Below are 27,466 nucleotides of genomic sequence, written 5' to 3'. Positions count from 1 at the left end.
TTCTTTTCACTGACGTCAGGCGTAAGTGTACACGACAAATTCTGCAAACACTAATTTCTGCCCCCCTGACAACACACAACATTTTTAAAGTAAAACTTTTCAGGGGAGCAGAAATGGAAAATATTTCGCTAGCCCACTGGACAAGAACCAACTAAAATGTACTAGCTCAGAAGAATTTCTACTAGTCCGCCAGCCTAGAAAATATACCTTTGTTTAGCAATATTTTAATATATATTTATATATTTAATGACAAAAACATTAAGGACACTTGGTAAGTTATCAACATCACATGAATGAAATCAAACCCCAAAACTTGATTGACAAATCAATACATACATGTATGTTGAAAATTCTGATCAAGACTACGCTATTCAAATTTTTTTCATATAGATTTACAAAATTTACATATCGCTAACATACTTTCAATGTAAACAGACCCTGTTTTCTGGGAATTACCGGTACGTAAGCTAAATTGGAACCACTATCAAAAACGAGCCATTTTTGTTAGCGAAAACGAAACCAATTTGCCATCTCAATGTAATGGCGAAAACGATACTTTTTTTTAAACCTGAAACAACATTTCATTTGATTGCATTTCACCGACTTCTAGCTAACTGCTAACACTTTATCTCCGCTATATAGACATAAAAATAAAACAAAATAAAAAATTATTAATATAGCTGTTGTTTTATTGAAGATATTATCGTTCATATAATGATACCAGTTTAGCCATACATTCTTGGGGGTTTCATTTTTAGCCATATAGCCATAGATTGTGGTGCTGTTTCGGCCAACGCTAGGTTCCGTTTTCACTATAATCTGTTTTCAGAATGTCACGCTTGCACAGTTCTGAACTCTTAAGTCATCTATTGGCAATGCGATGCATGTATGACATCCTTCTAAACCGTTTGTTTGAATGGTTTGGAATTATTGCATGGCTGATACAGAAATGCGGATTCAATGCAAAATAAATAAATAAATAAAATTATAATACAATCAATCAAAAAAAGATAGATCGCCCGTCGAACTGGTACCGGTAGTTGTATTTTAAAACTCATCCGTCAGAATTTTCACTTGCATTTGGCGAGCAGGCAAGTACTTTCTGCACCCCCTGTAAAACCGATAATTATATGTAACAGGGAGTAACTAGTACATGTACATGTAAGTAAACAAGTAAATAAACATAGAAATATCGTTTTATTTTGAAATTGGTTACAATTAATTTGCGAGATTGCTACAAAAGCAACACACCTCACCAGTGTTCCGAATGATCGAAATATTCCTGAAAACAGTATGACTTCCGTTTACATACATCAAACGAAAACAGTTGATATATGTTATATTAAGCAATTCATATTGCAACTATGGCAATTGCCGTCGGTGCCACTGTTACGTTCGAGCACTGTATGCACGATCCCACACAGGATAGCACATACCACAGCCGTCGATATACCAGTCGTGGTGTACTGGCTGGGATAAGAAATAGCCCAATGGGCCCATCAACAGCCCTGGATCAATCCCAAACCGACGACTGTGCATCAAGCAAGGGTTTTGCTTTTACCACTGGGCTATGCCCCACCCCTCAGACAACAAATTACTAATTTTAATTATAAAACAACAGACTGACATATACTGAAACAGGGTAAGCATCCCCACTAAGCATACTTCATGTGCATGTAGTTATTCTAATCTGCAATTAAATAATGTGTTCCAATTAAAATCAATGAACATTGTGTTGCAATTCAGTACGCAAGTTTCAGAGATTGCTACACACTTTTAAAACATATTAAACAGCAGTTGCTAATACATTTTCAATTGACTGTATTTTAAAACAAACTACTCCTTGAAAATGTATACTCCATAAATGAGAAACAATGGTGAGCACTAAAACGTTGCAGTTGAACTTTGCAGTATGTTTGATAATTGATATGAACTTATCAAACATTGTGCTCTAAACATCGGACTACTGATGTCAAGACATTTTTTATGGTGCCCTACATAGCTAACTGGTTAAAATTATCATTGTGCCTTTCCCACACATTCCTTGATGTATGTATAAATACATGTAAGAAAAAAACGATGTTCAAGCATCCTATTGATTGTGGAGTAACTGGATGTGCAAAAAACATCAAGTAGCTTGGTGGACTACCGGGTTTAGACATCTGTAGCCCGATGGGGAAACTGGTAACTAAAACAGCCTGGGCTACCACTGAGGTCGAGCCCGGTGTACAACTATGGAAGGCGACCTTAATACAAGCAATATGAAGAAGAAGTGTTTTTTATTTAACGACGCACTCAACACATTTTATTTACGGTTATATGGATTCAGACATAATTCAACGTGTTCTAGTGATGTTGTTAAATAAAACAAACTTTTAACTGTTGTTGAAGAAGAATGTTTAATATGTTTTGATGACTAAACATTAACAAACAAAAATGTCTTACATGCGATCGTGACCTACGTGTATAATGTAAAGGATGTTGCTAACACTTACATGTACAATTAAGGTACCATAATTATTTGTGTTTAAAAGATTAAAAAGATACATTGTTCATGGGATAGCCTACCCGCCTGTAGACTGATGGCCTAACCACTACACCACCGGTACAAGCAATATGAAGTATCACAAAATGGTCTAATTAGCCTAGCTGGATTATAATGATTTGCTAGTCTCCAGGACCTTGTTCCACGTACAAATCATGGCTAAGGTTAATTGTAGTGACTTAAGATAGCAACTTGTATGTCTACCACACTTAAGATTTACAACTGTTCCACAAAGCAACCTTACATGCAGTGCCAAGAAGTTAAATAATTTGTTGGTTGCCAACTATTTAGAACTTTTCAAATGTATTCATTGGTATCATTCTTGCTCCAGCCAGTGCACCACGACTGGTACATCAAAGGCTGTGGTATGTGCTATCCTGTCTGTGGGATGTGGCATCGAAAAAATCCCTTGTTGCTAATCGAAAAGAATAGCCCATGAAGTTGCGACAGCGAGTTTCATCCCTCAATATATGTGGTCCTCAACCATATATATGTCTGACGCCATATAACCGTAAATAAAATGTGTTGAGTGTGTCATTAAATAAAACATTTCCATCCTTCATTGATATCAGATTAAGATACTTTACAATTATCGTACAGTAACGTCATACAATTTCGATACTTTGTAACTGCATGGATTGCGAGATTATGCAAGATATTGCGTCACTAGATCAACCTGAACATAAACAACAGTCTTTTTTTCTCTGAACATAAAAATGCTTCAAGCAAGCTGCCAGCTTTATGTTTTAATTATAATACCATAAATAGTGTGCATGTTATCAGTTTTTCCTAATGCTATATTTTGGTACTAATGAAATGCCTCACATAGTGAAATCCTGGTATCAGAAATCCCCACTAAGTTATCGTCTGCAACACTGACATCTGACCTGTCAAAGTTAGACGATATGTCACGTGATTATTACACTGAACATGTGTGTAATAAAATTTATGGAAGGCTGGTTGGGTTATCTATTATATCATTCACAGCAAAGTTCTTTTCAGTAATTTCTGGTGGGGGCATGTTTACATGTACATTTACTACAAATCAAGGTGGTTTGGTGGAGTTATAAATATATACTATAATATAGTTCTGTACCTCGATCTGTCAGGGTACTTAAGGTGGCAATCCAAATTGCCAAATTTTGGTTTAGAGGATTAGACATTAACCTATGACAAAAATATAATGTAAATATATTTTCAGTGAATACTGTTTATTGGTCTGAAAATTATTCAATATCTTTTACAAGTTACAAACAGATTTTATTTTCAAATGAAGATTTTGATGTAAATTACTGAATGGAGTATAGACCCTAGCTACACTACCATAACAAGGACAACAATAGACAGCCAATAAAACTATCGAAAACATATAATGTTTGTCAAAATAAAGCAGAAACATCTGTACACAAATGTATGACTTAGCGGTTAAGTATTTTGGGGAGGAAAACTTTGCGGTAAATTCATGGGAGATGGTACATTGTTTTTCACGATAGACTAATGTCACTTAATTGAGATATACATGTAGGTAAAGTATTATTGAATGTACAAAGTATTGTTTTTATTATAATTAAATTTTTTGCTTATCGTATCAAAAACATAGCTGACACTAGGATAAATCACGTACCCTTCTTAGAAAATAATAAAATCTTCATTATTTTTAACTGCCATTAGGCTTATCATAAAATATTGTTTGTTTCCGATTACCCGACCGACCCTAATTTGAACCTGCCAACCTTAAAACTTTTTTTGTATATCCAAAAACGTTTTTTTAATATAACAACTATTTCCACGAAACATTCCAAAACTATCACAAGCACTAATTTGGTGTCATTTAGGGGATAACCATACTGTGTTTTCCGATTTGCGGACATATATCGGTGGTTTTACTGTCGCAAATTTAGTTTTAATGGCGACCAGTTAGCCACGAAATGTTTTCTTCTAACGATTGATGGAGTTACTTCCCTTAAAACTGAAGTTCGGTAACTTTCGTGAGATATCAGGCGAAGAGTCAGAAAACTGTTTTCACGAATATATGCGATCTTTTCCGATTTACTCTACATCTAGCGTAGCGAGGTGTTCCGATTAATAATAATAATAATAATAACTATATTTAATGATTTATTCCAGCGACAAACTGGCCGTGTAGAAATTTAGTGATCTTCTGATAAACTAGGGGAGGGAATGTTTACCGATACTGATGGAGTTTACTGCCAAATCAAATGATTAAATATGTCAGTAAGATCTCGATGCATTTCGTTATTTTTTGTAGGTGGTCACTGCGAACTTCGCGGGTTTCCGCTAAAAACAGTGTCAGAATGACCATGTGTTTGACGTCCAATAGCCGATGATATTAAAGATAAAAATCAATGTGCTCTAGTGGCATCGTTAAATAAAACAAACTTTACTTTTCAACATTCGTTTGAGCATTCTGAGCATTTGTACTGCATTTCTATTCATTGGGCCAACTGATTGCTTCAAACCAAACATTGCAAATTATAAAATTGGTAAGTCTACCATTTCTTAGATACACTAGGAAAGATAATATTCATAACATTTTTCTTAAATGTTATTGTTGAATAGATAAATATAGAACTCTTCTTTTCAGTTTTCATGAAAAGAAATTGTTATAACTTATTTACTGGTTTCTATCCAATTAAGGTTCAACCAAGTCTGTCCTGGACCAGTAAAGAAGTTAAGTGTTAGTATGAGAGTAAACCTTCTGCCTATTATTAAACAGCAAGGGGTCTTTTGTATGTACTCTCCCACAGATAGGTTAGCACCATGTTGCCCTCAAAATCAAAATCCCTTGCCTTTTATAAATTTATAAGTTGCCCATGTAAAAAGAAGCCTTTAAACATACCTATGTGGATAGTACTACATATTTCCTTTTTTTAATTAAAATGGCCATACGGTTTTTGTCCTTTTGAAAATTGTATAATGGAAAAAAAAGCAGTACCTACCACGACACCACCAAGGCATTTAATGAAGGTTAGGTTTGTAAATACTTAACTGACAGGGCTAAATACATGTATGTATTTAAAACTGCACATAAAATATGCCCCCAAAACGTCACTTTACCATACCTTACTTCACTTCTAGGGAAAACACTGTGATGAATGGTATTGTTGGTTTGCATAATGCATTTCTATACATGCAGAGGTTATTTTGGATACCGGTAGTCAACACCTTTATTTAATATCCATAAATAAAATTATTTTCCAAAATAAAATGTTTTTCCTACCTACCTACCCTATATTTTTCCAGCATATAATAGGAAACAAGCAATAATATTTTTTCGGCCTTAGACAGATAGATCTATGTTTGTGGCCTCATAAATACCAATTGTAAATTTTCACTGTAATTTACATTGAGCTAGATTATTTTGTGAAACAGGCTGCTGATTGTAGGGGAAAATTTATAGTCCGATAGCTATATATAAAGTAGGTACCGTATTTACAATGATAGTATAGTGCTAATATCGTTTCATGGAACGACGGCAGTGTGCGATTTTAAGGACATGACTCCGTAGCTTGGCTAGCATACAAGCCCACACATTGGTTCATAAAAGTTATTTGTACAAAATTACAAATTGCATTGATTCTTCGAAATGACACAGTCAAAATATATTATATCAAAATAATCGGAAACTACAGTCTTTAATTTTAGCGATCTTTTCCATGATTTCATGCAAAACATTCAGTGTGTCGTCTGTTCTACTGGAGACGCATGGCAGGGCTCCCTGGATTGGCGATGTGCTCTAAAGATTTGCAAACAGGAAGACCGTATAATATATGACACTTAAATTGTTTAAACCAAAATCACACACTGGACTACCAAGGAGGCCCAAAAGGCTATAGGTTTTGGTAGGACTTTCCTTTGCTGTCACTATAAAGTCCTTGCTATTATATCAATACACGTAATTTAAAAATAAAAATGTAGGCTAGGCCCTTATACGGCTTACTTACAAAGAAGAAAAAACCTGTCAGTGTCACTGCATATGTCATGACTAACCAAATTTGACAACAATAATTATGTTTCTTTACAAAAAATATAAATGTAAATACAGCTCGTTAGTAAAAGAGTCAGTATAATACTCAAGAAATAACTGTCACAAAATAGATACAAACCTATTTAACTAATAATTAGCAATTTGTTGAAATCTCGTCAGGGAAACATTTGCCGGAAACATCTGCGAGGCGCCACCTATTATTCCGGATACCCCCCCCCTCCAATTGTCAAGGTAGATAACTCTAATCAATAGTCTCTTTTATCATAGGTTCCCTTAGACCAAATGAATTCCCATTGCCGATAAAGTTAACATTTTGTAATAAATCTGATCCACTGTCCTGAACAGACAACGGACAGCTGTGGGGGTTTTCTAGGGCAGTGTAGCTGTATCTTAATTGGATACATGTTTAAGCAAAGAAACAAAATTAACACGGAAATTAAATGAATGGAAAGGTTTTAACAATAGACCGTTTTCAAAAGTGTTATCTGAGACCTCAATTTACCGGAAATAGAATCTTACGTCAACAAGACGGTAGCCATATTAATCGGATATAAACACGGAAGAAGTTGACTCATTGTCACATTGTGATTGAAGGAGACGTAAATTAAAACAGAGTTTTACACGCAAACAGTGCTGATCAAAATGGGTTGTATTATAGGAACGGTAAATAATCGGTTATGAAACTGTTATATTTACAATTTCAGCCTCCATGGGTCCATCGCATCAAAACTAAACTTCAAGCTGTCTAACATTGCCAGAAACAAAAGCCATTGTTTTAAATTATAATTTTAATGTAGTTGTTCATTTGCTTTAATATTAACACAGCAACAATTCATTAACTGTTATGTATATAGGGTATTGTTTATTTTCAGTTACTTTTTCTTTTAATGCCATCATTATGATCATAATGAATTGATCAGTTTGATGTCATGATGACTTGTCATACTGTCACATGATGATCATCTTAGTGCAAATGTCAATACTTTTCTTAACTTGCATGGCGAGTTGCTTCCCTCTATGTACAGGGGTGGGAATTCTCCTCGGATCAGCTGTTTTTCTCTCATGGAACATTGCGTTTCCTCGCATTTTAATTGTTCTTTTCTCCGAAATGTGTCCGATGGCACAGATTTTAAGCTAGGATTTCAAGAATTTCCGGGACCCCTCTAGATTTCCTCTTTTTTACAGTTCACCAATTCCCACCCCTGTATGTAGCATATTTAAAATGGTGAGGAACTTTTGACGGTTGTCGTTGGAAGCAGGGTTTAGTAATAATCAGATATATTACCTAAATAGAGAGATATAGCTTAAAAACTAACATTGGTGGATAGGGGTGGGGGGCAAGATATTCATATTTACAAAATAGACTTAAATTCAATATTTGATCCAAAAATTTCACTAGCCGTCGGGCATGGCAGTATTAGTTATTTACTAGCCCAACATTGAATATCACTAGCCATTGGAGTGGGGCTACCATAATCTAGAACTCGAAGCACTGTTGGAAGATTTATTTTGTTTATAATGACAAAAGTACTTCAATCAGAATTTAGTGAGTATGGTAGGTTATACATTTTTGGTTTGTATCTCCATTTGTTGCACTATTTCGGTTGAGAAATGTTTAAAACATGGTGCCACAAGTTTTGAATACCAGCAACATATAGAGTGTGTAACAAGATTCGAACGTAGAACAACCACACATTCTACATCCCTTCAGACTAATGATCATCTATGTTTCTGTCTCCCTGCCCACACACTGGTGATGGGCTTGAACCTTAAGTAGACAGAGTCCAGTCCAACAGTGAGATCTATTTAAAAATTGTTATGTACAATGTAATAACAAGCTATCCCATGCTTGATACTTATTTGTGCTACGCCCATCTCTGGACCATGTACATTTGGTAATGGTAAAAAGTTACATTACTTTTTCAGCTTGATATAGTACAGTTTATGACAGCTACCATGTAGGCTTCCAACCCCCCCCCCCCCCCCCAGTGAAATGCCTTTTCAAATTTTAGATGATAAATTTTACAAGTAGGTTGACCACTTTAGTATTAAATTAACCCATTGCTTTGTAGTTACTTGTTTCAGGGCTTCTAGACTATGGTAGCTCCACCCCAGTGGCTAGTGATATTCAATGTTGGGCTAGTAAGCTACTATTGCCATGCCCGATGGCTAGTGACTTTTGTGTGTCAAATGCTGCATTTAAGTCTGTTTTGTAAATGTGAATATCCTGACCCTTCCTCCCCTCAAATCTAAGGGTTTTTAAGCTCTATCTCCTTCTTTAGGTGACACATCCAATTATTCCTATTAGTAAAATTGTATTTAATTAAAGTAGGGCTAGTGAAATTTTAATCAAGGCTAGTTAATTTTTTTAAATCACAGATCCCATGGCTCTGTTGTTATTTTCATTACCAAATGATAACTGTACTTGTAGTGGTATGCTGCCACTTATGTAACAGAATAAGGCAGTGCTCTGGCATTAGGATAGACATCTAAAAGATGTGTACATGCGAACTTCTATTTCACCTGGTACACGTACATACATGTAAGTCTAAAAAAGAGGGGTTTTTGCAGGCTGCCATTTCGAGCCTGATATCTTGACCTGGCAAATACGAAACTAAAATTGTTTGTAATCAGTGTCATCACTTTATTTTTTCAGGTGGCATGTTGTTTTGGCTCTGCTGCATGTAGTTTGTGCTGCGCCTGTTGCCCGTCATGCAAGAACTCGACGGCCAGTCGTATCGGATATGCGTTGCTGCTGCTCCTTGGAACGATCGTGGCGGCGGTGATGTTGACACCAGGCCTACGGACGGAGCTAGACAAGGTGGGTTGTACGACTTGTTGCCAGTGTTTGTTAGGGTTTAAAAAGTGGGAGGGGGAAAGGAGGCAGGATTTATTTGTCCAGACTCTGACAAATAAAAATGTGTGTGATACATTAGGGGCTACGCAAAACCAAATCTAGGTAATGCATTTCTTTTTGGTGTTTTATAAGCACCAGGCCTGGTGTGCATTATCTGCCAATATTTAACATTTCAAATATGTCTACATACAACAAAATAATCTTTCAGTCATGTTTATTTGTTGCAAATGTTACTTGAAAAAAAAATTGTCACATGCATGCCCTGCTCAAAATTGCCATCGGTGGGTGTTTCGCCCATGGCAGTTCTTTTAAAAATTGCTGTGGAAGACAAATCCTTACTTTCGAGCCCTGTTTACAACTGTTAATTGAGAAACACTGGTTGTGATTGATGTATTCTCTGTTGATCCTGTATTTCAGTATTTCTGCTTGATTTCAGATTCCTGGACTGTGTAAAGATTTTATAGGAGATGTCGGGGGGTCTGGTGTGTCTTTCCAAATTGCTGCCAAACAGCAGTGTGATGAGTTTGTGGGTTACCTGTCCGTGTATCGGGTTTGTTTCGCCATGGCGGCATTCTTCTTCCTCTTCTGTCTCATCATGATCAAGGTGAACTCGTCTAAGGATCCACGATCAGGCATACAGAACGGGTAATTAAAATTATAGCATCGTCATTTGTGTATTGATCAACTTTGCAAAGTGAAAAGGAGAGATATACGAGGTATCACAATTATTACTTTTCTGGTAATGGTGATCTTAACTTTTGTGTTTAGCTTCATTTGTTTCACAAACTAGAAGTCCTAGATCAGTGAAACTTGGTTTATACATGCATCTGCATGTATGGATGGGCATCACAATGTGCACATATGTTGAAAATTGATTAGCAGCTACTGTTTAATAAATAATATTCTACTGTTTAATAAATTGTGTAGCATTCTCTATAACTTGCGTAGCCAGTCATTGTACGATACTGAACAAAACGACCCTTGGTACATTCACGTGACTCCTCCTACTACAGAAGGGGTCATAACTTAAGACAAACATTTATGTTTATGTCTCACCTACTCTTTTTGGGGAGAGGGATTTTTTTTGGGGGGTTGGCATTTCTTTTTTTTTTCTTTTTTAAAATGAATAGTCTTGTTCATTTTGTTTTTCAGATTCTGGTTCTTCAAGATTCTAATACTGATTGGTATATGTGTTGGAGCCTTCTTCATTCCCCGTGGCGCGTTTGGAAGCAGTATGTTATTGTTCTTTTACATTGATTGTATGGACGGGCGGGATTTAGCTTAGTTGGTTGAGCGCACACCTGAGGTGCTTGCTTCGCAGGATCAAACCACCTCGGATCCATATACTTGATTGGTTTTTTTTTATCATTCCAACTAGTGCACCACAACTGGTCAAAGGCCGTGGCATGTGCTTTTCTGTCTGTGGGAAAGTTCATATAAAAGATGCCTTGCTATTAATGATTGTATCGACTGTCTGTAGCTCAGTGGGTGGGGAACTCATCTGTGGTGTAGTGGGATCATTCACTACCCAGGAAAAGATTTCTTTTAAAGTTATAGTTTGTTTAAAGCTTGTTTTGTGTAACAACACCACTAGAGCACATTGATTAATTAATCATCGGCTATTGGATGCCAAACATTTGGTAATTCTGACATGTAGTCATCAGGAAACCTGCTACAGTTTTCCTAATGGAATGGAATGAGTGTTTAACGTGCACGTTCAGAGCAAGCTGTTGTAGCACACGCCTGTCATGGGCACAAGTGCCGGCCTCGGCCAGCTCCTCCGTCCAGGACAGGAAAGTTGGGGTGGGTTGGAAGGAGGCCCGCCTGCACTGGCAGGTTCAAGAGAGCACCAGCAGTCCGACCGGGCCAGTAACAGGCGGAGGGTGGGTTTGGTGATATGGAATTTGGAAAGTCCCATAGGATTAAGCACAGAGGGTGCACATTTCTGATGACGTTTTCCTAATGCAGCGAGGTATCTTTTATATGCACTTTCCCACAGACAGGAAAGCACATACCACAGCCTCTGACCAGTTGTGGTGCACTGGTTGGAACGGGGGAAAACCCAGTGAGTTGAATGGATCCACCAAGGTGATTTGATCCTGTGACGCAAGCACCTTAAGTGAGCACTCAACTGACTGAGCTACATCCCACCTGAATTTTCTTTTAACCAATTTGCATAAAATGTCATTGTGAATTTTGACACATGGCTGATTTGAGCAAAATGTTAATCAGTCAAATGCTGAAATTTGTAGCCAATTTTATTTTTGAAAATTAAAAATTGATTTATTTGTCTACCGACATGGTGAGTCCTTAAATTATTTCCCATTTCAACTGGGGTGCCATGATCGGTATATCATAGTGTATGGTATGTACTGTCCTAGGGACTGATTCCATGTAAAGTCAGTTGAATGGTATTTCAAGGGATGTGGTATGTGTTTTCCTGTCTTGAAAAGTGCATATAAGAGACTGAGAGATTCTGATATATCGAAATAGATACCTGCTTTCTTGTCTTTGAGGAATTCGCATGACATTGTGAAATAATCAGTCTGCTATTTGGTAGGACTAGGGTTAGTCTGTGGTACCACCGGGTTATCTGTCTCTGCCTCTTGTAGACAAACTGCCAAAATATGACCATTTGTTAAGACACAAATTAACAGTTGTCGTTTGAGATGTCCTGCTGTCTCCTCAAACGTTTCGCCGTCAGTGGACCTATTGGACTGTTTCTCGTTCCAGCCAGTGCTTCACAACTGGTGTGCCAAATGCTGTGGTATGTGCTGTCCTGTCTTTGGGATGGTGCATATAAAAGATCCCTTCACTTGCTACTAATGGAAAATTGTAGCAGGTTTCCTCGAAGACTATATGTTAAAATTACCAAATGTTTGACATCCAATAGCCGATGATTAATATATCAATGTGCTCTAGTGTTGTCGTTAAACAAAACAAACTTTCTTTCTTTTTTTAACACTCTGCCTCTTTAGACAAACTGCCAGAATTTGACCATATGGTAGACACAAAATAACAGCTGCAGTTTGAAATGTTCTGCTGTCTCAAACGCTCCTTCCTTTTCTTTAACTAACCCAGTTAACTAACTCAGTTCCAGAACAGGACAGGCAGAAAAGTTATATAGAGAATAACTAGTTAATGACATCGGATATCTGCTTTATCCTGTAACGGTAAGAATGGGAAATTCTCATTCAGCCTGAATAGGATAAAGCCGATATTCTACGTCATTAACTAGTTATTATTTTTATCCTGCTGTTCATAAAAATTAAGTTGAAAAGCTATTATTTCTTTTATTTCATCTATATTGTATGATGACCTAGAGGTCAAATGAGAGATTTTTAAATGTAACTCTGCTAGTATACGTTTATGACTTTGCTTTAATTGGACATCATAATCTGTCGATAGAAACAGTTGTTGCAGGATTAAAACCGATATCAGTGTGCTTTCAGATACCTAACTTAAATATAAGATGATGAAAATAAAGGACATCATAATCATCATAGTAATTTTGTTTTCAGCACTGATGGTCATCGGAATGATAGGCGCAGCCATCTTCATCATCATCCAGCTGATTTTGCTCATTGATTTTGCCCATGGGTGGGCAGAGAGCTGGGTGCAGAAGTACGAAGACACTGATAACAAGTGTTACTACTTCGGTACGTTCACACTTCATCGGTTTAAGGGTTTTAGTGCCTACTATATATCACACAACAGTGAAATGAACTAGCGGTCTATAGTAGTTTAAGTACTACTTACAGTAGGCAATAGTAAAATCAACTGGTTAAAGTATGTTCTCTCTACAGTAGGCAATAGTAAAATCTCGTCTGGTTCTCTCTCTCTCTCTCCTCTCTCTCTCTCTCTCTCTCTCTCTCTCTCTCTCTCTCTCTCTCTCTCTCTCTCTCTCTCTCTTGATCTCAACTAAGTTCCAAATTTGAAAGCAATCGTGCTTATATTTTAGACACCAAATAACCAGTGCAAAATTGATGACATGTTAAGAATCAATCTTTTATTTTTATTTTGGCTGATTCCAAAAGCAAGTCATTTATCTTTTTCGAAACCTTTGTCCATCATTATGTAAACCTCATCTCTTATTACAGAAATCAGAATTATATACCATAATTTTGTTATCTATATTATTTATAATGCCCTTACGTTTTTATTATGTTTATTAAATTCAAATTAAAAGTTAGGCTTTTGACATTAAAATGTTATATATATTCATGTACAAACACCAACATGTCAGCAGAAATCCTTCTCAAAAAGGCTATTACAGTAACTTATTTGCTATAGGCATATTACTTTTAATTTAAAATCTTAACATTTTGTTTGCACTTGAAACTTCTTTGCATATTTTAAAAAACGTGTAATCAACCAATTTGAAAATACTCTGAAAGATTTTGTAGTTGGGCATTCTAATTCTTGGGGGTGTTAGAGGGTTTTTTGGGTGGGTTTTTTTTTGTAGACATGGATAATAATTTTGAAATGTTAAATTTGAAATAATATATTTTTAAAAAATGTATATATATATATTTTTTTTTTTTTTTTTTTTTGCAGGTCTCTTCTTCTTTACGGTTGTGTTCTACATTCTCGCGATAGCGGCCATTGTCCTGTTCTATGTGTTTTATGCTAATGTGAGTTTGGTTTGGTTCTTATTACAACGAAGAGAGTTTTTATGTCATGTTCATTGGCTGCTGTAAAAAGTGCTCATTATAAAAAAAAAAAAAAATTGGTAGCATAAAATTAAGTCACAGCAGATGGTGTTTTGAATATTGTATAAATTATCCCCTTGATATTTTTTTAAACTTTGAAATCAGAGTTATCTGTTCATAGGAGATGTACAATGAAAAGAAATCGGGTAGGTTTTTTTGGTAAGTGGAAAACACTATCGCATGTTTAATTTGAAATTACTTCTCATTAAAGGTTAACTTTATAATAAATATGGTTTAAATCTTGTTTTACTGTATACTTTGTATTCCCAGTTACGAGTACAAAGTGTTAATCTTACTGTTGCTTTCACGTAAGCCAGGGCTCACACGACCTGGGTGAAGTGAGCCCAAACTTCACTCTGACTAGCCTGACTTCGCAGTGCCAGACACTGTACGGCGAAATCACTAGCACTGTACACTTACACGGATGAATTGTGAAGAACTTGAGGAACATCTATTAATAGATAATAATTAAGTGTGAAGTGTCTGAGAGTTTGAAGAGAGAGTGGTCCCACAAACTCATGCGACAGGCTCACAGACAGTCTAGCTCAGACAACACCCATGTAGGCCTAAATGTGTTACTGACTGTTGAAGCGTATTGTTAGGCGAATGTGCTGGAAATTGTACAAGGGTGGGGATCTAGACTATGGCGAATTAATTTTTTTTAGAGAGTTTTTTAAACAACAGTGACAAGGTACAGCAGATAAGCAATGTTCACACCTTCACAGATACTAGTACCAATTCAGTCTGACAACTTCACAGTGTATCAATTAAGAAACTAACTGTGGAACGCATTTAATTGCCTCTGGGTAATTACACTTGATCGTGGTAGATTAATCTACTAGAACAATACTCTGCTTGGAGTAGTTAGTAAATGAACTGAGAAGACAAACTTGCGAGAGAATGAATTCCAAACGGTTAAATTAGTGCTTTTCAATTACATTTCATTGTTTCTAAAGAAGGCAACTTGTGGAAAGGTGATTTTAAAAAAACCTATGAGCACATATCCATCAATTAGCAGTACAAAATGGTAAAAAAAACAAAAAAACAGATTGTAAAAGTTGCACGTGTATTGCGTATCCTATCTTTACCACCACAACCCATTTTTATTAATGTTACTTTTTGGAGTGAGCTAGTTTTCGTTCTCTCTTTATACATGTATCAGTATAGTGGGGGTGGTGGTAACGGGCGGATGTATTTTTGAAAGAAATAGCACCGTCTGTTTACCTTGAAATTAGACTTGATTAGTAAGAATGGTTAAAATGATTTACTGATGAGTTACGCTTGCGTGTGTTTGATTGCAGGGAGAGGAATGCAAGCTTCACAAGTTCTTCGTCTCGTTCAACTTGATCCTCTGTATTGCGATCAGCACGCTCTCCATTCTGCCCATGATTCAAGAGTGTAAGACAATATCAGTTGTTGTTGTTTTTTTTTTTTTATTGTTATTTTTTATATCCCACTGCCCCTTGCCTTTCTCTCCTTTGAATTCCATCTCATTTCTTCCCAATCTGGAAGCTCCTCCTAACTTTCAATTTCTTTTGCTTCCCACCTCTACATCCCAGTCCTTGTCTCATCAACTGCGACAGGTGCTTTTCTCTTGTGGCTATCTGTGCCACACACCTGTTATTTCCCCATCAGCTTTTAGTTTTCTTTTCATGCCAGTTTTTCAGTATAGGTTAGTGGATTGATCCATAATATTGTAAATGCGTGTGTGTGTCAACCCCTTTAATTAAAGGTGCAGACCCCAGTTTCAACCCATGAAAATGGACACTAAGTTTGGTTAATCTACAGACCTGTAACACATTTGGATAACGTTACAAGAGAGTGAAACAAGCTTCTGTGACGTTGAAAATGGTGAAATATTGTTAAAAATAGACTAAAACTCGACTCAGAATTTTGCATGTTGTGGTATTAGAAACGCCAAGATGACCAGAAACACTTCGGTTGTACAGAAATGGATTATCTAGTAAACAATAAAATATAAGTAATGTTTGATTTCAGTGCTCATAAACGGCTCTAATAGTGAAAAATATACTTTTAGTGTTTAAAAACTAGGGTCTCGACTCTGTCCCTTTAAGAAAATGTCTGCAGCTAAAAACACGTGCCATTGAAACAAAAAAGAATTAATAACTCCACGGCATTGCTAATTGCCATGGGTAATTACAGGTGTTGTTTGTAGTTAATTTGTATAGGTTTATAAACTTCTATATATTGTTTGTATATCGGGTTTCACTAGTACATCAGTATTAAGATACTGGCTCAGGAGATAATAACCTTATTTTTGGTCTCACAAATTTCGTCTCAAGTTGTGTGTACATGTAAATTAGGCACTGGTAAGTATGTATAGATGTATGAACACATTTTCTTTATGTTCATTACAATTAAAAGCCATCCCATTGGTCAAGCCGTAGTCACGCACATTTGTTCATTTCTCAATGACAATAAAAATAATGCGATCAGGTAACATCATACCTGATATTAATAAATCTTTATATTGTTACTTTATCTTTATGAACGTGAGAACCAAAAAAATATTTTAAAATAAAATATCAATTTTCAGTGTTATTATATATTAAGTATGTTTCAAATTTAATTATGAGGATTGTCTGTTATTTCTTTTATGTTCATAGGAGTAAACTAAAAAAATCAACCACAGACTTATTCGCAGTTTGTAGCTGATAGTTTTTGTCCATGTCCCGATGAATGTAAAAGAAATAACAGACAGTTCTTAAATGAATATTGTGTGTGTGTGGTCTGTGTGTGTGTCTGTATATTCGTACATTATGTATATTGTGTGGTGTGTGTGTGTGTATATACGTTTGTACATTATGTATATAATATTATGTTTTTTGTTTGTTTTTCCCAGTCCAGCCACGTTCTGGCCTACTTCAAGCCTCACTGATTACTCTGTATGTGCAGTACCTGACGTGGTCAGCCATGACTAACAATCCAGGTACCTTATTGTTGTCAACTCACTCTGTTTTGTTTAACGACACCACTAGAACACATTGATTTATTTATCAACGGCTATTGGATGTCAAACATTTGGTAATTCTCATATATATAGTCTTAGATAGGAAACTCGTTTCATTTTTTCAGTGAGTAGCAATGGATCTTTTATATGCAATGCCGCACATACAGGATAGCACATACCACAATTTTGTATATACCAGTTGTGATGTACTGCCTCTAACAAGAAATAGCTTAATGGGCCACTGACGGGGATTGATCCTAGACTCATCGCTTTACCGCTGGGCTACATATTTCAGCCACAAAGTAGATGGCTGGTATGAAACATGTTAAGTGTAGATTTGTATTTTCATTATGTTCCATTAAAATGTAGTACGGTAGTATTACGTTTATAAGGCTTGAAAAAATTCAGGCAAGTAGTATGATTAATGCATGATTTTATAGTTCAGTTGCAAAGTAATTATGATCTCAAGTGAATTATTTTGCAGGGTATATTTCATTCAGTATCACATCTCAAATCACTACTCGAGTTTCAGAGATGGCAATACAGTTCTATAGCATAAAATTTGCTAATCAATTTTCAGTTGATATTCGTCTGTCACTCAAATTAAAATTTTAAAAACTATATATTCTCTGTTTTGAGCCATTTTGTGTTGGGTATGTTTATCACTGCATATTTTAAAAAATAATGATAAGTTTTGAAACTGTTGCATCTATGAATATTTTCATGTTTTAAATTATTATTATTATTTTTTTTTTTTAAGTGTTTTTAAGATGAATATTTATGAGTGCCTAACACTGAATATGTTTTAAGAGATTTAATTTTGCAATATTCTTGTAAGATATATATTTTAAAAATTATAATAGTAACACTTTGTCCATTTAATATTGCTATAATTTTAGTTTACAATTTTAAAGTTAGTTTGAGCTTTGTTTTATCTTTTTCAGACCGAGCCTGCAACCCTAGCCTGAAGTTGACGGGATCTAATATTACGGATCCCACCGGTGGGCAGACTGGCAGTCCCGAGAAACAGAGCATCTTCGACTGGCAGAGTGTCCTCGCACTGCTCATCTGGCTGTTTGCCATTCTCTACTCCAGGTGAGAACGTGACACCATCTTTGTGATGATGAAGTCGGCATTCCTGTAGATACGATAACGTAGCGCTGACATCGACACGGTCTTCTGTTCAGCGCTATGAGATGAGGCATATACCCCATGTGTAGCAAAAACAAACTTTAGTGTTATGTGAAAAAACATTCACACTTTGTTGGAAACACTTGCTCGATATCGTTGATATATATTAAATTAATTGTTGTTGCAAATATAATTAATACAATGCAGATTAACAATTATCAAGACTAAAAGCATTCTTCGGCAGCCATGACAGATAATACGAGAATCTCATGAGAATGTGAAATATCCATACATGAAAATATATAATCTACTAGAGTAATTTTTGTTTTATGATATATTTGACGAAATGTATTTTTTTATTTCTTTTATCTTTTAAAACTTAAACTTAATAGTTTGTCTAAAATTATGAAAAATAAAAACACACCGACATTTAAACTGCATTGTCTGCTCTCGGAACTTTTTTGACAGAGGTCAAGGTAAACAGACCAGTTTTTATTTTAATGTGGCGAAGCATTGTAATAATATAGATATATATTTTTTTAATTTGCATGACATCACTTTACAACTCTTTACAAGAACAATAAACTGGGTGAATGACGTTTGCGTTTTAAGAACGCTGGAAACATTTCAATGCAAAATTGATATAGAATTTTTTTTATTTTTTTTAAACATTACTAATGCACTACACTGAAGAAAATCTTGGGATTAAAAAAACTGTACTATTTACGAAATATGGATTTTAAGTGACATTACTGTAGGATATTTATTGTGTACAAAGCCAAAATAAGGGTGCGAAAAGTGGTCGTCGTTTTTTAAAGTACTAACAGTGCTAGCCGTTTGCTAGTAGTATAGTGGTAGAATGTCATTTTAATATTAGTGTATATTTTGTGCATTATTGTAGTGGCTTATCTCAGATCTGAGATGAAGAACTGTAAATAATGTTAACTTTGTGCTAGTAGTGTAGTCTTTAATTAATCAATTTAGTGTTATTATTAGCACTATTACTATTAGTGATCGCCAAATATTCCTCATGAGCTCATAACGGACAGTATATGGTTTTAAAATACCTACAGTTAATAAATAATTTTATGTAAGTGAAAAACAAATATATATATTACTCGAAGCAGTTTCTGCAGTTCTCTGAAGAAGATAGCGGAGAAAACTACTTACAACCAACATGGTTGTCAAGGGGATAAAAATAGCCAGACGATATTGTACATTGCGAATTTTAAGGGCTTACCAATACATAAGACATCTTTATGGTGCCTGATGCGTGTCAGTCGTGAAGAAACTTAAATATGTATACAACTACAACTTTATTTGAACAAAACAGGCGATAATATTGGTGGGAAACGTGCCGCTGTGATCTGTGGCGGCGCTGCTACGAAGAAATAGCGTCCATATCCCGTAAAGGTAACCGAGACGTAGGCAAAAGTTTCCGTTAAATACCGTAACTAGCATTCCTGGTGATCACATTGTAGTCATTAAACGTTTCCTGATTTTTACAGTGCATTAAATTATCAAATGTTCGACATCCAATAACCGATGATTAATAAATCTGTGTGCTTTAGTGGAAACGAACAGTCCCACTATATATTAGTGAATAAAAGTCAGCATCGTTGAAATGTACTCTTTTATGTGTTCTATGTCATTTCAGCATCCGCACATCATCCAATAGTCAGGTCGGAAAGTTGACCATGTCGGAGAAGACTATTTTACAGACAGACACAGGTACGATAATAGAATTGTATTGTCTCCCATCCCTAGTCATGCAAAACAGACCCAATATCCATGATCTCAGCCCATGTGGAATAAATCAGTCTTGCATGACCACGTGACTTCTGTTGTTTGAGGTTATATTAACCTTCTGAGTACTGCAGGCGAGATATCTCGCCCGACGTCACGTCAGTCGACATACTGTATACTGTATATAGTGCATTCCCCAATTCATATTTCCCGCCGTTTTGCACACGACACTCACCGGAAATGGAAATATAATAAAAGAAAAAAGATTTGTTTTCCAAATTGTGGCTTTTGTTTTGATTTTTTCAATTGAAAATACCTTGAAATTTTGAGTTCAAAAAATGGTTTTCGGCAAGTATTTTCACTTTTGTAGCGGCAACGTTTGTGTTAGTTTTTTATTATTAAGATTAACGTTGAAGATTTTGCGTTTAGATAAGTTTCTCACAAACTACCAGTCTAGGTCCTAATAAAACCTGGTTTAGATAAGTTTCTCACAAACTACCAGTCTAGGTCCTAATAAAACCTGGTTTAGAAAAGTTTCTCACAAACTACCAGTCTAGGTCCTAATAAAACCTGGTTTAGATAAGTTTCTCACAAACTACCAGTCTAGGTCCTAATAAAACCTGGTTTAGATAAGTTTCTCACAAACTACAAGTCTAGGTCCTAATAAAACCTGGTTTAGATAAGTTTCTCACAAACTACCAGTCTAGGTCCTAATAAAACCTGGTTTAGATAAGTTTCTCACAAACTACCAGTCTAGGTCCTAATAAAACCTGGTTTAGATAAGTTTCTCACAAACTACCAGTCTAGGTCCTAATAAAACCTGGTTTAGATAAGTTTCTCACAAACTACAAGTCTAGGTCCTAATAAAACCTGGTTTATAGGTGCACATATTTGATGTTCATAACATTGACAAAAATAAATAATTATAAAAAAAATATATTTAATTTTGCTGTTCTTTTTAACATTTAAACCATTATGACTCTGAGTCTGTTAGGCAGACTTTGAATTCTGCAGAATTCTTAGTTGTTGTTGTTGTTGTTTTTGGTGGGTTTTTTAACATGCATTGAGATAGCACCTCATGGATGTAGCTATCATTGACATTCAGTATGTTAGGCAAGACAGTGAATTGTGGTGACTTGTTGTGTGTTGCAGGCTCGACTGACACGACCATGGAGGACGGTAAACAGAAGGTGTGGGATAACGAGGAAGACCAGGTGGCGTACAGCTACTCCTTCTTCCACTTCATGCTGTCCCTCGCAGCACTCTACGTCATGATGACACTCACCAACTGGTTCAAGTATGTCTCTGTCTCTCTCTCTCTCTCTTTCTCTCTCTCTCTCTCTCTCTCTCTCTCTCTCTCTCTCTCTCTCTCTCTCTCTTACGTCATGATGACACTCACCAACTGATTCAAGTACGTCTCTCTCTCTCTCTGTCATGATGATACTCACAAACTGGTTCAAGTACGTCTCTCTCTCTCTCTCTCTCTCTCTCTCTCTCTCTCTCTATGTCATGATGACTCTCTCTCTCTCTCTCTCTCTATGTCATGATCCGACATGACACTCACAAACTGGTCCAAGTCAAGTAGCCCTCTCTCTCTCTCTCTCTCTCTCTCTCCCCCTACCCTCTCTCCCTCTCTCTCTCTCTCTCTCTCTCTCTCTCTCTCTCTCTCTCTGTCATGATGATACTCACAAACTGGTTCAAGTACATCTCTCTCTCTCTCTACGTCATGATGACACTCACCAACTGGTTCAAGTACGTGTCTCTTTCTCTCTCTCTCTCTCTACGTCATGATGACACTCACAAACTGGTTCAAGTACGTCTCTCTCTCTCTCTCTCTCTCTCTCTCTCTCTCTCTCTCTCTCTACGTCATGACACTCACAAACTGGTTCAAGTACGTCTCTCTCTCTGCCTTGCCTTACGTCATGACACTCACCAACTGGTTCAAGTACGTACTATCTCTCTCTCTCTCTCTCTCTCTCTCTCTCTCTCTCTCTCTCTCTCTCTCTCTCTCTCTCTCTCTCTCTCTCTCTCTCTCTCTCTCTCTCTCTCTCTCTCTCTCTCTCTCTCTCTCTCTAATATTGCAATAACCAAGTCAGACATATAGCCATACGTAGAACAATCCTTAAATCAACATTCCTTTTCTTTGTTTTCTACCAGTCCGAGCTCTGACTTCAGCACCCTGAATGCGAACATGGCATCCGTGTGGGTGAAGATCTCCTCCAGCTGGGTCTGTGTCGTGCTGTACGTGTGGACGCTGGTCGCACCCTGCGTCCTGCGAAATCGTGACTTCAACTGACCGGATGAAGACAAGCTGCATGTGATATGATTCCATATGTCAGACACACTTAAGTTTAGAGAGATTATGACATTGTGCTTATTTTTTAAAAGAAAACAAAAAACATTTATTCAGAGTATAATCAATACTGATTTTTTATTTTTTATTCTTATTTTATTTTATTTTTTCTTATGCAGAATATATATATTAAATAGTGGTTAGTTAAATTCAGTTATAATTATGTCAGTTTTATCTCTGTTTTGTAACAAAGATTCAGATTTTTAAAGATTTTATGCTCTTTTTTTTTTCTTTTTTTTTTTATTCAGTATGGTAAATTCTGATTTAAAAAAAATAAAATTCTGATGCTGAATATATTTGCTAAATAATGGAAAGTTCAAATTCAGTTATAATGTCAGTTTTATATCTATTTTGTAACAAACCTTAAGATTTTTTTTTAGATTTGTGCTCCTTTTGTTTTTTCCTGTTTTGTTTCTGAACAAATATATGAAATTATGGTTACCACACACACTCCGTTGTGTCTGTAGTTGCTATTTGTATGAGATAGAAACATTTGGAAATGGCATAAATATTAAGGAAATTGTATGATAATAAATGAGCTTTTCTTTTCTTGTTCTTTTCATTGGAAGCCGATTTGTTAACTAATAGCTACTGCAGTAGTTAAGTCAATGGTAACTGTTTATTTTTAGAAGAAACGCTGGAAATGGCATATATAAGATTTACTTTTTAAAAGATTGGATGCAGATATGTTAAATTCCGAGATAGTCCATTATCCTCATACAAAAAAAAAATGCAATTTTTTATTAGTTATGCAGGGTCACATAAAAATTAAGTTTGTGGTTTTTTGTTTACTTAAATGGTAATATGTTTTTTGAAATCCCTATTACAGAAAAAAGTGATAAATTTTAGGCTTTGTGAAATTATAAATTGTAAAAGCCATAACTTTTCTTGGATTGTTGCTTAGTATGAAACATTAAAAACAAAAGTATTTAAACTTTATTATTTGACATATAATTGTTACTGTTAATAGTTAATGTTAACAGCTTAATACATGTATGTACTTACAGCTATGTAACATGTTACATATGAATATTTCCACATATTTAACAGGTTAAATAAAACTTCCACATAATATTACATTAAAATTATTAATATCTCCACGTATTTAATATTTTACATATGAATAGTCGGGCATGTCTAATATACTACATATGAATATTTTCTCCTTTTAATGTGCTAAATATTGTTAATCTTGCATTTGATTGAAGTAGTGATGTGAAATATCCTATACTTTGTGTGATTAGTTGTAAATATTTTTAGGTTTTTTTTTTGTTATCAGCAGTTTTTTAATGCACTAAGTTGATTAACCGTACCAGTTTGTGTAAGGTTTTCTTTTAGGGTGTACAGGTTTGAGAAATTATATAACTTATATTGAACAAGTTATCAAATTGGGGGTTGGAGGGGTGGGTAAGAATTAATGTAAATATTCTCAAATGTGATCTTTTTGGAGTTCCATTGTTTTAAATGGAAATCAGAAGTTGGTTTTGTTTTTCTAAATAACATGAGTTTTGGTTTTATGTATATGTTGTTTTAGGCATATGAATTTATTCAGACATAATTTTTATTTCATAACATTTTCTTGACGAAAAGTGCTATATATATAATTTATATTCAGTACCGACTGCAATGGGGATGAAGGCTTGCTTCTTGGTGAGCTTTCACCACGCTTTAACTTTTGATAAACTAATGTTAATATAAAAATTAATATTATTAATACTGTTAATTTGCACCTGCTTTCTACTGCCGTGAAGGTAACGCTAGCCGCTGTGTATTGTATTCTGACCATGTTACTATGTATTGGGTGCAACATGCACAATTACTGTTATTACGTGTTAAGCAGATTTCATGTTGTCATTTCGTTTTTTGTAATGCTGTTTTCCTTCCCACCATAACTAGTAAATTGTTATTGTATGATATTTTCTTGTTTTCTTTGCTGTTTTTAGGATGTAAAATGGATGATTTTTTTGTATATGCTACAAGGAGCACATATACAAATTTTTAATGAATTCAGGTGGAATTTGAAAAACATTAGGTCTGGGTTATAATTAACATATACAGTGAAACCTGTCTAAACCGGACCCTGAACAAACCAGAATCCTGTCAAAATCGGCAAAGTTTCATGGTCTCAAATATTGTAAATTCTAAAACTCGACCCTGTAATCACTGGATTCTGTCTTAAGTCTGATAAATAATATGTCCCCGACATGATCCGGTTTAAACAGGTGTCACTGTATCTTGTAATATTATTACATATTTATATTGAAAAATACTTTAATTCCCCTTTGACGACGGTTATGTCATAGTTTACTACATGAAGTCAGTTACAAACATGATGCTCTTTTATACCTGGGATTTTTAACACAAAATTGCAGAATAATCAAATAACCGATTATTGCTACAAGATATTGGCTTTATTGAGTCGATGATATAATGTGACATGCGTCTAGTGTGAAAAACTTTTGAATAATAAAGCCAATACCTTGACGCATTCCTGTCTATTTTACCTGAATTTTATTTCCACCTGTGAGGGTATGTCACGATTTAAGATGTTATACACCAATATACAAAATTTGCCAAAATGTTCATCACTATAACTTTGACAGAAAAAAAAGTTAGCTCGAGATTCATCCAGCTGTGGACTGTTTATTGTTTATCCCCACAATAAATGGGCTACAGTAGATACTCGAGCTATACTGACGTCCAAAAGTTAGCTCGAGATTCATCTAGCTGTGGACTGTTTATTGTTTATCCCCACAATAAATGGCCTACAGTAGATACTCGAGCTATACTGATGTCCAAAAGTTAGCTCGAGATTCATCCAGCTGTGGACTGTTTATTGTTTATCCCCACAATAAATGGGCTACAGTAGATACTCGAGCTATACTGATGTCCAAAAGTTAGCTCGAGATTCATCCAGCTGTGGACTGTTTATTGTTTATCCCCACAATAAATGGGCTACAGTAGATACTCGAGCTATACTGACGTCCAAAAGTTAGCTCGAGATTCATCCAGCTGTTTATTGTTTATCCCCACAATAAATGGGCTACAGTAGATACTCGAGCTATACTGATGTCCAAAAGTTAGCTCGAGATTCATCCAACAGTGGACTGTTTATTCCCACAATAAACGGGCTACAGTAGATACTCGAGCTATATTGACGTCCAAAAGAACTTTACAAGGCTTGAAATTGTATTTAATTTAGAAAAGAAAAAACCTCCCGGTATAGTGGGATATGAAAGTATCATGAAGTTCAGTATCTAAACGTGACAATGCACTTCATATACATGTTAAGTGATTGTAAAGTTCTTTTCGATTAGCAACAATATTTATCAAATTATTAAAATTTTATGTGTGTAAAGTTTCTTCTTTTGGAAGTCAATATAGTAAAAAAAAATATTTGTCAACCACATTCTGGTTTTTTTTTTACATTTATTTTGGTTGTTTTATTTTTATTCAGAAGCTAACACTTCTTGAACAAATTGCTTGAAAAGTTCAGTTATATTTTGGACCAGTGCAATGTAAATACGGTGTCCTTACTAAATGTGTTGTGATTCCATCACTGTATAGTTGTATGTACTCAAGACTGTATTTATTGTGCTGAGAATCTAATATGTTCTTAGATAACTTACTACATGTGTTTGACAGTATCAGTGCCATCTCTTATGTCAAAATGGTTTCAAAATGGGCTACATCTACAGTGTTGGTGTTCATTATGTTTCAAAACAGGAAGCTGCTTGGTTAAAATAACTCTATGCTCATAAAACCCTATCCAGAATTTTTTGTGGGGTGCATATCTTTCGAAAAAGGACCGTTGCGAGTGTTGACATTGTAAAAGATGGTCACTTTTACGACGTGCAAAATGTGAAACTGGCAGGTCTGTGGTGACAGATTTGTACCTGGTTCCACCCACCCCCACCCCTGCTGTCCTCGACATCTTTGGGTTTAAGCAGTCATTTACCACATAACCAAGTTGAATTTGGTAAAATGTATTTGCATTATGAATTAACAAAAATTTAATTTAAAAACAGAGATCCGTTTGTGGAGCTACTAGCATTTTTAGCCATTTGGCTATTTGAAAGTTTAATTTGCCTTCCGATTTTTTCCACCTTTACCAAATTGCTAATAATTTGGGCACTTCGACTTAAAACTCTGCCAACTCTCTCTCCAAGAGTCCTGTTGACATCAGACGGTCTGACGGGGCAGGGGGAGATCGGGAGACATGTTCAAATACCAGGAGACTCATGCAGAATCCGGGAAGGTTGACAGTTCTGATTCAGACCACAAATTACTATCACTGCGTTGAACGTTCATTGTGCTTTCTGTCATGTGTTTCTATTGCTACCAGTAGTAAGATGGTAATCATTGTAAATAAACATCCATCATCTAGTCAAACCTGCTTGTAAAGACCACCCAGGTATCCATTATAAAGAGGTTAACCGGTATGCATATGTATAGACATCAAACTCCATTTGTATATGTGGGGAAAAAAAAGACAATGGTGGCGGGGGTGGTTAAAGGACAGTAGATTAAACCACATGGGTTGAATTAACGAAAGATAGTTTTCTCTTAAACAGGTTTGCATCCAATTTAATAACCTGCCCCACCCCCCACCTCCCACCCCCAGTAACCTATAGATACGTTTTTAGCTACATGACATTGTGTAACAAAAAACAAAACAAAAAACTGGTTGTTTTATAAACTGGTTATATTAAATGGCTTATAATTTAAATCTCCTGTATGGTTGCTATTTAAAGGTGGTCTTTATAGCAGGTTTAACTAATTTGTATTCCATTTTTCTTCACTCACTAAATGACGGGGTGTAGGGGTGTGCACACGACCTTTCATTTTTAATTGATGTGTCCACACGTGGAATGGATTTGGTTGTATTTCAGCTATAATTATATTACATGTGTGTAACACACTGAGACAACATGAATGAATAGCCACCATTCCATGAGATACACCGCCAGGATAACACAGCCTTGGATAGATATATAATTACCATAAATCCTTGAATAGAGGTCTGCCTTGAATAGATCATGTCCTGGACAGAGGAGCCGGCGAAAGCCGATACCTGCGCCCATAACAGGTGTATGCTACAACAGCTTGTTCTGAATGTGCACATTAAAGGAACGGACCCTA

The 27,466-nt window shown here is 35.7% G+C and overlaps 2 protein-coding genes across 4 annotated transcripts in view; one reads left to right on the top strand and one right to left on the bottom strand.

Moving 5' to 3' along the window:
• Window positions 1-6,769, bottom strand: part of LOC121377135 (cAMP-dependent protein kinase inhibitor alpha-like) — a 78,891-nt gene extending 72,122 nt beyond the window's left edge. For 2 of the 3 annotated variants that reach the window (XM_041505027.1, XM_041505026.1), the window contains exon 1: window positions 6,673-6,760. The gene's annotated coding sequence lies outside the window, so the exon portion shown is untranslated. Of the gene's footprint in view, window positions 1-6,672 lie in introns of all 3 variants that reach the window. The other variant, XM_041505028.1, reaches the window with a different exon arrangement.
• Window positions 6,770-7,074: 305 nt separating this feature from the next.
• On the top strand, window positions 7,075-26,952 carry LOC121377060 (serine incorporator 3-like). The gene is made up of 12 exons (XM_041504919.1): window positions 7,075-7,217; window positions 9,211-9,375; window positions 9,848-10,056; window positions 10,564-10,643; window positions 12,933-13,070; window positions 13,969-14,045; window positions 15,425-15,521; window positions 16,987-17,073; window positions 18,039-18,189; window positions 19,883-19,956; window positions 21,124-21,268; window positions 22,129-26,952. The coding sequence occupies exons 1-12, from the start codon at window positions 7,197-7,199 to the stop codon at window positions 22,265-22,267; spliced, it is 1,383 nt and encodes a 460-aa protein (XP_041360853.1). The 5' UTR covers window positions 7,075-7,196; the 3' UTR covers window positions 22,268-26,952.
• Window positions 26,953-27,466: the final 514 nt, after the last annotated feature.

The sequence above is a fragment of the Gigantopelta aegis genome, chromosome 7 (genome assembly GCF_016097555.1).
Source record: "Gigantopelta aegis isolate Gae_Host chromosome 7, Gae_host_genome, whole genome shotgun sequence".
Taxonomy (NCBI): Eukaryota; Metazoa; Mollusca; class Gastropoda; order Neomphalida; family Peltospiridae; genus Gigantopelta; species Gigantopelta aegis.
The sequence above is the reverse complement of the archived record's forward strand: the minus strand, read 5'-3'. Positions and strand labels throughout refer to the sequence as shown.